Source organism: Natrix helvetica (genome assembly GCF_964273705.1).
Source record: "Natrix helvetica genome assembly, chromosome: 1".
Taxonomy (NCBI): Eukaryota; Metazoa; Chordata; class Lepidosauria; order Squamata; family Natricidae; genus Natrix; species Natrix helvetica.
The window spans coordinates 268,783,990-268,798,540 of record NC_138548.1 but is presented as its reverse complement, the minus strand read 5'-3'; the positions used below and the strand labels follow the sequence as shown (position 1 = coordinate 268,798,540).

Below are 14,551 nucleotides of genomic sequence, written 5' to 3'. Positions count from 1 at the left end.
GTGAGTGACGTATGAGCTCTCAATGAGATTTGGGATGAATGAAGTGGAAGTGGTAGGGTTTCCAATCTGATCAGATGATTCCTCTTTCTGAAACACATTTGAATTTTGGGAGGCAGGAATTTCTATTCAAGAAGGGGTGATACAGGAAGTTAGCTGGCTTTCCAAACTCTCTATTACTCTGTGGAAATGGAAGTGCATGCTGATGAGTGATGATTCTTCCTCTGCCAAGAACTCAATCTGTTGCCAGTTTCTTCATTTTATTCCCATCCAATATGTTTCTTTTAGATAGTCTTGGCATAGGGAGAACTATCATTCATCAGCATACACTTCCACAGTGCAATAGTGTTTGGAATCTTGAAAAAGACATGGTATCGTGTTTAAAAATCATACAAATAAGAGGAGATATACAATGGTTTAAGTAGAGAAAAAAGCTGCATTTGAGGTTGGTGGTTTGATATTTTGCATATCTTTTAATCAGCCAGATACAGATGCATTTAGCATATTTAGAGCTCATCTTTCTCCTGTTAGGAACTTTAAAGATGTTTAGCTGAGGAAACCATCTCTTATCGAAATACTTAGTCAACTGGTTAAAGATGGTGTCTGCTTCATGTCCTCTTGAACATAGATTCCTAGTATTACTCTTCCTATTCGGGCATCCTTCATATAATTTAAAATGTTAGGACATGGTTCTTATATGAATGGTTTGACATCCATAAATGATAGATACCCATGCAGCATATGAATATTTTCAGTTCTTCTGGTGAATGGGAGGCCTCATCTTGAGGCTGCGTGGAAAATCAGAAATGCTTCAGAGATTTGCTGTGGTATGATTTCCTACTCATCACCAAACCTGGTCTCCTTGCTCTGCAAAACTTTTTCTTTCCTTTAAAAGAAATTGTACGTCAGATTTAGTTTTAGGTTTTTAGATCATTTTATAGAACAATTTAAAGCTTCCAAGAAAAAAAGTGACCAGCGTTTTTAAGCCAATAATATAATTTAGTAGATTGTCCCAAAGGCCAGAAACTTCCATCAGACATCCATTACTGTGACAAGCTTTAAAAAAATCAATAACAAAAAATTTCTTCTGAATTAAATCCTTCTAAACTACTCATGTGATTAAAAAAACTACATTTTCTAATCTACAGTTCCTCTTTCTTGGATTTTCCATCCATTCTTTTCACACATCAGGTTCTTTAAAAACTTGGATTGATAATAAAAAAATATATTTTCTGACTAATGTGAGTTCAAAACCAAATGGAATAAAAGAGCTTTGGCTCCTATCTAAAATATATAAAGGTACTACTTTAATAGTAAAGTGGACCTGGAGATGTTAAGAATTTATCAGTTTAAAATATTGTACTAGGACAAGCATGAGCAATTTATTCATGTAATTAAGAGCTGTGGAGAGCTGTGGTGGCGTGGTTAGAATGCAATATTGCAGACTAATTCTGCCAACTGCCAGCAGTTCGATGCTGACCGACTCAAGGTTGACTCAGCCTTCCGTCCCTATGAGATTGGTAAAATGAGGACCCAGATTGTTAGGGGCAATATGCTGATTCTGTAAACCAGTTAGAGAGGGGTGTGAAGCACTATGAAGCAATATATAAGTCTAAGTGCTGTTGCTATTAAACAGGGAGAAGGCCGTGTAGTATACATCCAAAATCTTGCCAGCAGTATGAGCTCTAGTGAACTGAAGAAGCAATTTGAAGTGTTTGGAGAGATTGTTGAGTGTTGCATTTTGACCAAGAATAAAAGGTGAGTTTTCCTTATCTCATTATTCACCCTGGCTGAAATCATGACTATTTGTAAATTAGCTATCTTACTCTATAATTAAAATTAAAACCGGAATCTAAAGTTCAGTAGCTGGATAATTCTTGTTCTTTGGAAAAACATCTGCTCTGAGGACCATGTAAACACAAAGGTTAAGTATTAATTGAACTAGTCTACCTATTAAGAAGTAACCTTTTGCTGGCTAAATATGTGTAAGGATTGCAGTGTAAAACTCATTTTTTCCTCAGCTGTATATTTTTGTTTTGGCTAAGAAACTGCCATTAAATTATCTCATCATTTAATTGTGTAAGGACTAACTCTGTTGTATTGCATAGAACAGGGGTGTCAAACTCCCGGGCCACAGGCCAGATGTGCCACATCCACACCCGGGTTAGCGAAAGGGAGAAAAGTCACAATATGTCATGTGACGCCGCTGTGATGACGCGAATTTGACACCACTGGCATAGAAGATGCAGCACTTCTTTTAAGTTTACAATGGATTACTACTACTTAGCATATGTATTTGTGCTATATACAGAAGCAGATTGAATTTGGAGTAGTTCAATCCAAGCTTGAAAGTTTTGAGCATCAAACTCTATCTGTTTCAAGTGAAAAACAGAGCATTCAAGTTAAAAGATCTCCATTGGGTGTGTATGTACACACATACAGTTAGTCCTCGACTTACAATAGTTCATATAGTGACTGTTTGAATTTACAATGGCACTGGAAAAAATGACTTATGACCTTTTTCCACACTCACAACCGTTGCAGCATCCCCATGGTCACATGATCAAGATTTGGCTGCTTAGCAACTGACTCATATTTATGACAGTTGCAGTGCCCCGGGGTCACATGATCACCTTTTGCATCCTTCTTTCAAGCAAAGAATAGGGAAGCCAGATTCAGTTAACAACCGTTACTAACTGAACAACTGCAATAGTTCACTCAACAACTGTGGCAAGAAAAGTCATAAAATGGGGCAAAACTAACAATGGTCTCGCTTAGCAACATAAATTTTGGGCTGAATTATGGTCATACTCAAGAACTGCATGTATACTGTACATACACACATACATACATTTTTTTTTAAGTGGGTAAATTATTTTTATTCAGTGTCTCTTGTCTGTTGCAGATTCGTGTTTATATAAATAGGCAATATAGCAATGTATGTTCTATTGTGTAGGGGAAGGTCGATGTTTTGCAGTCTAATGGCTGTTAACTATCCTGAGTGGTGTGTAAGTGGAAATAAAAATAATAAATAGCCTGGCTGGAGTGTTCTCTTCCAAGGCAGCTGGGAGATGCCAATGTAATCACTGCAGTTTGATTAATAGACTCTTGGATCCTAATTCCTATAAAGTTTGCATGAGATTTAAACGAGATGCTCTGAGCTCCTGTTGGAGAGACACAGAACAAAAATAATGACAAATAAATAATGTTGCTCTGTTGGCTATGCTGACATTCCCTGTTTCATTATCCAGGGGAGACAAATATGGTGTCATCACATACCGGTGTTCTGAGCATGCTGCCTTGTCCTTGAAGAATGGTGCTTCTCTGTGGAAAAGAAATGAGCCATTGTTCCAGCTGGCTTATGGCGGCTTTGGACACTTCTTTTGGACCAGATTTACTGATTTGGGTAAGTCAGCAACCATCTTGGCCTGTTTCATCATAACAGATCTAATTTGGCAAGGGTGATTGTACTGAATCTGATTCATATATTGCAGGGTTTCTAAAACCTTGGCAATTTCAAGCTGGGTGGACTTCAATCCCCAGTATTCCCCAGCAAGCATCTCTTTCTTTCTTTCTTTCTTTCTTTCTTTCTTTCTTTCTTTCTTTCTTTCTTTCTTTCTTTCTTTCTTTCTTTCTTCTTTCTTTCTTTCTTATCAAACAAAATTATATGGTCATCCAACTCACACATGGTAGCCCTAATATGGATATTAATGATGGTGGACACTAAAAAATCCAAAGTATAAAATCTATACAATCCCAACAATCCTCATTTATTTATCTTATTACCTATATTTAATATTTATTTACTATCTGATACATTTATTTCTATTTATTAGCATTATGCTTTCTTTATACAATCAGAGATGGCGAAGGGCTTTTTTTCTCCATCAGAGATGACTGAATCAGAGCGGTTATCTGGAATCACTCACATATACTAATCATACTAATCTACTGATTATTTAATTACAGATACTGAATTAACCAGAATTAAGTAGATATATGCAACACAATTAAGCCATGAGTCAGCGTCTGCAAATAATAATAGCTGGGTTTGTGCCCATACTTTATTAAAATCAAAGAAAGCAGATTAAACATTCCAAGGATTTTTATATTTGCTCATTTTCACAGACCACAAGTGATTTTAATTTATTTTCCTTCATTTTAATTAAAGCCCTCCTCCCCTGAAAGGGGCAGACAGCAACTATTGTAATTGAAGAAAATTTAAATTAATCAACTGTAACCATGAAAAATAGCACACAGTTATGAAATCAAATATAATGCGATCACCCAAAATAGTAATCTGATTATGGAGAGTGAATTATCCAATGCGCGCAGTCCTTAACAGCTTCCAGACAGATTGTGGCCAACCTTTTTGCTTGAGGGACAGTTTGGTTCCCTCGGCCAAATGGTTTGTGACCCATCATATTTGCTGTTCAGCCTCTTCAGAGAAGAGCACGGGGGATATCTCAAGAGGCTACTCATGATCATTAAATCCTTCCATTTTAAGAGGAAGTGAAGATTTAGAGGTTTTCCATGTGGCTTGGGAATATTAGATGTAATATACATGACTTAGCTCAGGGGTGTCCAAACTTGGGAACTTTAAGACTTGTGGACTTCAACTCCCAGAATTCCCCAGCCAGCATGACTGGCTGGGGAATTCTGGGAGTTGAAGTCCACAAGTCTTAAAGTTCCCAAGTTTGGACACCCCTGACTTAGCTGATCTTCTTGGGACCATACAAGAAGCCCTTCCTTCCTTCCTTCCTTCCTTCCTTCCTTCCTTCCTTCCTTCCTTCCTTCCTTCCTTCCTTTTCTCCTTCCTCTTTTTGACAGCATTTATCTTTTCTCTGTAGCAGATTCCAATACAGAAGAGTCCTCTCCAACTCCAGTAAAAAGCAAATATGAGACCATGGATTTTGACAGCCTGCTGCAGGAGGCCCAGGAAAGTCTGCATCGGTAACAGCCTTAACCTTTGAGGAATACCTTAATACCTCAGTCAAGGCACTTCCAATATGTTTACGTTTTCAAGAAATGATTAAATATATAATAAGAGAGAGAGAGAGACTGCTGACCCTTTAAATTGATGTTTACATTGAACAAGCTGCTTCTGTCTGTGAGTTCCCATGGTGTTAATGTTCCACTGCCACAAGTTAGTATCTCTGCTTCTGATTGGTTGTGTTAGGATGAGCCTGCAAAAGCCTTCTGTCCTCTTCTTGTCCAATCCCCTTTCTCTGACTGGTCCCATTTCCGCCGTGGAGTAGCAGCTGTGTTCACCATAACTTTTATTTCATTTTTGGTCTGTAGTGTGTGATTATGAAATTGTTAATTGTGAATAGAATCAAGATTGTAAACTAATTTTTAATAGAAGAAAGAAATATATACTTATAATGTATTTATGGCTCAGATGTACTGTAATTCAGATTTATTGTACCGCTTCCTTGATTTTTAACTATGCACTGTAATGAGGCACTTGCCCCTCAGCAGATGCAGCCTTTCCAGAATGGTTCCCTTCAGTGAGTGGCTCATCTGAAAAGCATTAAAAAAAATCTGCTTGCCCTTGATTAGCCCGGGGGGGGGGGGGGTGTTATTGAATGGCAGTGTGGAATTTCTGTATAAACCATTATTTCCATTTGTCTGGACTGAATGCTGGGATCTCCACTCCTTAATCATTGGCTGCACGAGACATGAAAACTGTGATTCTGCAGTCCAAAGCGGGCTCCAAGCATTTTCCTCAGATGGCAAAAGGATTAAATCAAGTGAGAAATGAAAAGGTGACAAGGGTACGTTTTCCCCTCTTCCTTCATGCTGACGTGATAACCTGTCCTCCCAGCCAAGTAAATAGTGCATGAGAAAAGCCCTGCAAAAGTCCTATCTGATCAGCATCCTGTTTCCATGGAGCCACCAGGTGCTTCTCAGAAACTCACAAGCTGCCCAAGAAAGCAGTTAATCTACTACAAGTGGTAATTGCTGCTGAGTTGAGAAGTATATAACAGCCATTATAACTAGTAGCCATTGGCCTGTTTATTCTACATGTGATGTCTCTCGTGGGACAAAGAAGATTGAAAAGTGAGCCAGAGAAGTTAAGGCTCCTAAGCATTAGACTTCACCATTGTTTCATGACATCACCATAAAGTCACAAACGTAGAACAGTTTATTTAAGTCATATCCCCAGTAGCCTCAGGAAGAGGAACAGATTTCTGGCCATCCGGTCATTCAACCAAAGCAAAATCTCTTGCCTGATGGATAACCTGGGTTTGCAAGTCCTAACAGAAAAATGGTCAAAAGCATCCTTGCACCTTGACCCAGCACTCAGCATCAGCAAAGTATCTCTGTCCCACTTTAAATACTGCTCTCTGCCTGAGCAAATTTGAATAAGCCATACTGTATAATATATAGCCAGTAACTGTATTCTTTTTTATTATCATTCTATATGTCTGTCTGCATATTCCTTTCTTTTGATTTTCCCATGGCTTAGAACTCTATTTATTGATCAGCTTTTCCTAAATTCAAAACCCAGAGATGTCCAGGAGAAGGGAATCAGCTTTGTGTAACTTAGGCTGATTTAAAGAAATGGTTTCTGGAGAAAGAAGCCGTCGGATGAGGATAAATGCACATGGAGACCTCATGCTCATACAGTATACTGTACCAAATGCATCATTTGCCAGATGCAATGCGGCTGCTCTTGTGCTAATTCATACCCAGCAAAGGCTAGGGAGACACTAAATAAGCAATAGGAACATCAAGAGGGCACTTTCGAGTGGGGACCAAATAGCACTGCTAAGTCCTCCATCAGTCACCATATCCTTATTCTGTTCTTCACAAAGATGAGACCGATGGAGTTCAACCATCCCATGTAGATAAAATACAACAGCCTTAATTCTGTAGGTAGTTAGATTCTCTTCCCTTAAGGTCTCTTTAGCATCAGCATGTATTTGATTTAGAATAAAAAAAAATCCTGATTCTGTCCTAATTCATGCTGTCCCAAAGTCTGTTTGTCTGACTAGTCCCCCCATTCTCTTGATAAGGACTGTACATATCAAAAGCACCATAAGAATTTCTCATCCCATCCTAAATGTTTATTTCCGGGATGCGGATGGTGATCTGGAGCTTTCATAATAACAATCCTGATTTCATATGGCAGCTAATATAATTTCCATGCTACTTGCAAAATTCACTGTCGCAATGAGTTTTGGCTAACAATGTCACTTTTAACATCTCTGTTTAGGAACTTATTAAAGGATTACAAGGCCATTAGATCTTCTTGTGATCAGTCCAGAACAAAGTCTGGCTAAGTTGAAGTATCTGCTATTGACAAGTGCCTCATTGTAGCTTTGCCTTTTCTGTCCTAGTATTTCCTTACCACAATGATGTTTACATGTGATTGCTATAGAGCTTACTGTAGAATGTACATAGTGACACATTTAGGGTGGGTAGGACTGTCCTGTCCTGTGCTGTACTGATGTTTTCAGAGAACAATCAAACAACAACAACAAATAATAATAACCACCCCAGCAACTAGTAAGTGGAATTCTTCCATCTCCTGGCTCGGTTACAAAAGATATCAAAAAGTTCAGAACTACGGTTGGTCAGAGAGATGGAAAATGCATCAAATTTTAAGCGTGTTGAAAGTGTTGAATGCAGCTGGAAAGAAAGAGTTAAAACAGTCCTTCTGCTATTTGGAAGGTGCTGCTTCTAGCCCAAACTTGCTTGCAAACGTGGCTTACCTGCTTTTATAACTCAAGTTAATTTTCAGAAGCTGGACTTGCCAGTGATATTTGGGCATGCAAGACATGCTCTTTGAAAGGAAGGAAGATCCTGTAATGCACATAGCCTCTCGATCCTAGCTGTGGGGAGAGGTGCAATAAGTGATCTTTGTTTTGCCTGAAGCCTATAAAAATATATTTTTTTGTGCGAGAAACTTCACTAGGACTTTATGCAATATGCACGTATGTGCACAAACGCACACATGAATGAGAGGAAGACAATGGGGCATTGAGCCCTTCAGCATCTGCAAATTCAGCAGTGTTGAATGTAGAACCTGAGTGGGAGGATTTGCAAAGCACGCACATTTGTCCTGGTTACAGCATATCAATACCCGCAGCTTATGCTAATTGCTATTGGAAGCACAGCTAGTTTGCATCACCCACACAGGGAGCAATGTGTGAAAATCCTTTGTTCATATTTATTCTTACCGTGACTTGGGAAGTTGTAGTGTGTTGTAAGGAGAATTTTAGGCAAACTCCTGGATCAGAATACAGGAAGAACAAATGCCATCCCAAATCTTTTGAAGCAGAGAAATATACCAAAGTTTGTATGAATAAAGAAGTACAATGCATTAAACTTTTGGTATGTATGTAGAGCACTCAACTACAGTGCTCCATAAATATTGTAAAGAGTAATTATGAAAGGCTATTGAAGAAAAGACAAGTTCTGTAATGCAAAGGAAATGATAAGTTCAAATGCATAAAATACCCAGCTGTATACTCCTGTCTCTGAATGCCAGAGTATTGAATAATAGACTTGTGATCCACTAAACCAAACTCAGACTGTCATCCTGTCTCCTGATTTTGCTCCTTCCCTAGGAGTGTGAGATCCCATAGGCTTGGATAGGCAACTGATATATTATATTGTTATAATATATTGGTGGGTCAACAAATCTACAATATAACATGAGCCTTTTTTCATGCAGTAAGAGAACTATTTGTTGTCCTTAGGATGAGGAATTAAGATGAGCTTTCTATCTTGTTCCAGCCATCCTTGCTGCTAATGTGTTCTGGCAGATTCCTCCAAAGGGCAGTTACATCCAGCACATTTTGATTCTCCAAGGCTAAAAATGACTGTATGCTGCCTCTCAGCTTAGGGGATTCATTTCTGAAGGCATTGTGTTCTTTGCCCCTTTCATAAAGAGTTTGCTGCTGGGATCCTTTCTGCAAAGTTTGCCTAACTTTCTTCTGTCCATATGTTAATTATATGCATAATGCCAACACCCCCATGTTCATGGGGCAGGCCTAGCCATAACGATGAGCAACAGAACAAATCAAGATCTTGTGAGAACACATGAGAAACCAAATAAAGAAGAATCAATTGTCCAGGGTTTTTCGGAACAAAAGGGTGTATTAAGAAAGGCAATCATGAGGGAGACATTTATTTTTTTAAACAAAACTATATATGTTTGTAGGTGTGTGTATGTATGTGTGTATGAAAGAGAGAGAAAAATCCCTCCTAATTTTTTTTATAGATTTTTTTTTAAATTTTGGAAAATCAGGAGAAATACCTTAAGGATAGGAATAAGTCACAAGCCATTTATTTTCTCTTGATCCTTTAATAACGATTGCTTTATGTGAAACACAAGTCAATATTGATAAGTCAACTGAAAACTTTGGCAGAAGTAAGACAACAGTGTTGTAAAGAGATTGCACAAGAAGAACTGGATTCTGTATCTTATTTTCACTGCCAGCTAGTCAAACAGTTGTCTTGTTTTCCCTCTGACCTATTCTACCTCCATAAAACTGGTATCGGCTTTCTCTTTGTTTTTGTGGTGAACACTCAGTTTTCTCAGTAGCCCATTCAAAAAGCCATACAGGAGTCGGTATGAGTGTGTGCATGGCTGTGTTTAATATGGCATTAATTTACTATATGAAAATAGGAAGCAGTTTAGCATTTCCTTGGTTTATTTTTTACAAGATAGTCCATGTGTGATATTCTTTACCAATGTAAGCATATACCAAGCCCCATTTTCATTTCCATGTTTTCTGAACTTTTTGGAAAGAGCTATTTCTTTCTCATTTGTGCAATTTGACTTTTAAAAAAAATAAATCCCTACAGTATATCACTGATACCCATATAGCATTGGGGAATGCCCCTTCCATGATATTTTTGTGTATGATTTCAGGTACCTCTTTGTTCTGAAGAAGGTGTTCACCCTCCTTATCAAAAACAACTAGGGGCTTATTATGCATTCTGCCTTGTATTTCTGATTAGCCGAAAAACACGGCCTAACAGTGAGCAGCTGCAAAAGGGTATTACTAATTTATTCTAAGACAAATGCTATAAGAATGTTATATATATATATATATAGATAGATAAAGATGTTTTAGGGCGTATGTTGAGCAAAATGGCTTAGATTGTCAAAGCCTTTGTGGGAGTTCACATGATGAATTGAACTTCCCTATGATGCTTATAGAGGTAGTCCTTAATAGTTCGTTTAGTGATCGTTTGAAATTGCAATGGTACTGGAAAAAGCGACTTATGACCATTTTTCACCCTTATGACCATTGCAGCATCCTCATGGTCATGTCAACAAAATCCAGATGCTTGGCAACCGACTTGTATTTATGACAGTTGCAGTGTCCCGGGTCATGTAATCATCAACCTTCTGACAAGCAAAGTCAATGGGAATGCCAGATTCCCTTAACAACTGTGGTAGTAACTTAACAACTGCAGTAATTCATTTAACAACTGTGGCAAGATTGTAAAATGGGGCAAAACTCACATAACTCTCCCACTTAACAACATAAATTTTGGGCTCAATTATGGTCGTAAATCGAGGACCACCTGTATACGGAAACCCATAAAGTTAGTTTTGGGAAGAGTCTCTTAATATTAGGCCAGGTTTTAAATGTCCCAGGTGTAATATTTAAATCTCACTTATGCAAATCTCTATTATTAAAGGCATCACCATGTCACTCTTAAGATTCAGCCCAGGTAATCCTGAAAGCACGCCCGCATTATCTGCATCAATCCTAGGTTCATTTGTCGAAGAGAATCATGCATCAAGTCAGCCTATGAACCATTGTGTGCAGAAAGCTGTACAGGAATAGGAGCTGACCCAATTTTCGGTTGCTTTGCCATTGCTGCAGGCTTCTCAAATCATTTGGCAGCTTTGGAAAAGATTAGACCTCTCCATCTGCAAAGAACTCTGCGTGCATCAAAATGCACCCTGACCAGTTCAGAAAGGTGCTGTATTTTGAGGAGGGTCATACCACCACTGAAAAGCAGATTTCTTATAATAGTTTTTTTTTTTTCATTTTCTCATGCGTATGATGCCGATTGCAAGACAAACCACTGGAAAGACTGATTTTAGTACAGGAGTTGGTGCTTTAGGAAGCATTATTTCACACAAAGATGAATTCATGCCCCTCTTTGCCATGTGTGTTTATGTGTGGATGTGAGGCAGAGTGTGTGAAGGAGGCTAAATTGATGCATTTTTTAGAGAAAGGTGTAAGAATTTCACCTAAAAGAGGGGCACATTTGCTATATGTTATTTATAATAAAAATTATAAAATAAAGATTTTACTGAGGGTTGGTTTTTTTTCGTTTTTTTTCTTTTCTGGAGAACACTGCTAATAATTAGAAAGGCCCAATTCTGCCATGTTTTTACAGGTATTAACTGAGTGGTAACTTACTTCTGGGTAAGTAAAGACGGCAGAATTGACCCCTTTGTAATCTATACAATCAAGTTTTTAGTTTGGTGTTTTAAAAGAGTAGAAGATTTTAATATTTCACTTATTTTTCCCCCCAGTCGTATTCTGTTTTGTCCTTATTTATGTAATATACTTTAACCTTAATTGGCATACATTTTATGCCTTTCTTTTGTTATTGTCATTTTTTAAATAAATATTTCTTTCTAGTGTGATTTCAACGTCAACCTTCTAAATAAGAGAATGTTTTCTTGTATTTTTACATTGTCAGATTCTATAGTTTCGTAGATGATTTAACCAAATTGCTCAATGTATTCTCTATATCTATCTAGTGAGTATATAAAAGTTCTATTTTAAATTATGTAAATACTTCAGAACTGGCTTCTTTTTGAGACTCCCCCATTGCGGAGTTAATTGTTTACATCACAAAGACTGTAGACTCTCTACATTCATGTACTGTAAATAGTGAAGTGATCTGCCTATAAATAAATAAACCATAACAAATATACCATAAAGTTCATCGTGTTTAGTTTGACTGTAATTCTGTGTGGAATTGTACATATGCTCAATGAGTGGTTCAAGTCATGAATTTCTGTGTTGGTTAAGCTACAACCTGTGGTTTGCAACAAAAATTTGTTATACTTGCCTATACAGAGCTACACAAGATTTATATAGCTCCAGTATATTCAGTAGAACTTACTCTCAGTAAGTATAATGTATATAAATTAGATATGCAATCATTCGAAGATTAACTGCTTAATTTTAAGGTGTATGGTTATCCTGACTTTGCTATTTAATTAAATGTTTTTATGTCGAGACTTTTTACTTTAGTGACATGTGAGAATCACTGCTTAATTGTCAGCTTATCAGAATACATATTAATTACACTCAAAATGTTGATTTACCTCCAGTCTCTTTTCTTTCATTTCTGTTTTTGACAACTTAATAATAGGGCTTATGTTACAGCTTCACACTGTTGCTGATGATAAAAGGTATATGCCTGTAGGCCTTCTAATCATCTGAGAAATTAGAGAAATGTTGCTGATCCTGTCAGATGCATTCTTTATAAATGTGGTTTTGAAGGTTTATTGGTTCACAGATCCTGAAACAATGGGCTATTCTAACATCCTCTCCAGTTAGTTATATTGCAGCCTAGAACAAAAAATGAATTGGATTACCCCCTAACTCAAACACTTTCATTTGTTCTGCACATTCCTATGGAGTCATTAACTTCCTGGGTTCTCCTTTACCTGGAACATTTAAATTCTTGGATGATAGGTGTAAGCAGGTAAACAGGACTTAATGATTCTGCCTCTTTAAAAACTCTTTAATTTTGTTTAAAAAATTCTTACATTTTAATGTTAGAGTTATGCTGTTTTTAAATTTTGATGTTTAATTGTATATTTTCCAGAGTCCCTCTTTGAAATGTGAATAAACAAACACCATAATAGTAAATAGGGAAGGGATCTATCTGGGATTATTACTCTTACTGGAAATATGCAAAAATGTTCTTCATACCATAGAAACTTGGTAAAATATTGACAAACAAACCTCAAGGCATCTGTTCCTGGAACATGCTGCATGTTGATTCTAGGTCACAAAGGAGAGAAGTGACAAGTTTGAAGAAAGGTTCTTTCAGGTACCTAATACCAGAATGCACAGAGTAAAAACTTTAAAACCCTTATGGAAAAATGACATCATTTCTCCATAATACATTACTTTAGACTGCATGGAATGATACTTTCCAGCTGACCCTACATTGCAGATACTACAATGAGGGAGTACTATCTCCACAGGAAAACTTGATGATACCCTTGTATGTGCCTTTAAATCACTTGGGTGTGCCTATATATCCACGAGGAATCTAGTTATAAATCCTCCCCACTGTTTTCTCTGGAGCAATCAAGAATCTGAGGTAACACACAACCAGTTTTAACTCTTTTTTTTCCTCATCACACTAGCACAAGATGCAATCTTTAATTCATTACTTTTTTCCAACAATTGGAATCCATGTTTTTTTAAAAAAAGTTAGATAGACAATATGATGTCTATTTTCACTCACCCTCATGCCCACTTTTCCTTCCCCAAATGGCTTTATATCTACCTACTTACCTACCTACCCACCTATCTATACATACATGCATACGTAGATACATAGATACATATAAATATACATGTAGAGTGATAGATGATTGGAAAATACTATTACTGTATCTTCTGATATAGGGATGTTTCCTATTGTTTCTGAAATGTTGCTCATTATGCAAACAATAAAAACACTATGGTTCTTCTAAAGGGTGGAGGAAGAAATATACCAAGACATACATACAAACTGCTTGATGATATGAAGGTCCTTGGTTTTAGAAAATTCTTTAAAACCTGAGAGAGGAGGGGGGCATCTAGGGCCAGTGTTATATCTGAGACATCAGATATGTCTGTAAAATATTTGTGGCGGATGTCAGATTTCAAGTTGGAAAATGGCACCCATAAAGAATACTGAACTTTACCTAATACAGAGAGAGAGAATGAGATGTGTTGCTTTAGTAAATCCAATTAAGCAAACTCTGCTTAATACAGCCAGCTTCTATTTCCATGCCCTCCAAATATATGGAAATTGTTTTCCATATTTCTGATTAATAGCCATGTTGGCTAAAGAGTTCAGTGAGTTGATTTATCCACATCCAGAAGGAACTCTTGAGTGAAGAAGTAACTAATATTAGTGGGGAGAATGTGTGCAAATGTATTGTTTTTTTGTATAACATGTATATGTTATAAAAGAGAAGAATGGAATAACTAGCATACAAGCCCCTCTATATGACTAAATGTTATGCCAGATTTGAGACTTTGGAGTAACTTTCCAACAACACTCTTAAAAACCTAGTCAAGCTTTGGATTTAATCATAGTGCTGCATACAGAGAATAAAGTCCTTTATAAAATAATAAAAATTGCATATAGATTCAATGTGTTGAACTCAGTAGTTGCATTACTGGAAGCTGAGTGTGTATCTTTCTTTTTGTGCTGGAGGTTCATGTACTTTATAAAAATAATTTCCATTATAATGTTTTAAAAAAGAAATACAGGAAGAACATTATACATAAACAGGTGAAAAGAAAATAATAATATCCAACAAATTAAT

General features: G+C 37.0%; 1 protein-coding gene and 1 long non-coding RNA gene across 10 annotated transcripts in view; one reads left to right on the top strand and one right to left on the bottom strand.

The window, feature by feature from the left end:
• Positions 1 to 5,386, top strand: part of PPARGC1B (PPARG coactivator 1 beta) — a 130,914-nt gene extending 125,528 nt beyond the window's left edge. For 6 of the 9 annotated variants that reach the window (XM_081935502.1, XM_081935501.1, XM_081935500.1 and 3 more), the window contains 3 exons: positions 1,634 to 1,755; positions 3,249 to 3,403; positions 4,848 to 5,386. In XM_081935502.1, the coding sequence (XP_081791628.1) occupies positions 1,634 to 1,755; positions 3,249 to 3,403; positions 4,848 to 4,954 (384 nt within the window). In that variant the 3' untranslated portion in view covers positions 4,955 to 5,386. The remainder of the gene's footprint in view (positions 1 to 1,633; positions 1,756 to 3,248; positions 3,404 to 4,847) is intronic. The other 3 variants (XM_081935508.1, XM_081935504.1, XM_081935503.1) reach the window with 1 other exon arrangement.
• A 155-nt stretch (positions 5,387 to 5,541) lies between these two features.
• Positions 5,542 to 14,551, bottom strand: part of LOC309383237 — a 34,355-nt gene continuing 25,345 nt past the window's right edge. Inside the window, exons 3-4 of the long non-coding RNA XR_014173802.1 lie at positions 12,966 to 13,004; positions 5,542 to 12,566 (exon numbers count right to left, since the gene is read on the bottom strand). This is a non-coding gene — a long non-coding RNA (uncharacterized lncRNA). The remainder of the gene's footprint in view (positions 12,567 to 12,965; positions 13,005 to 14,551) is intronic.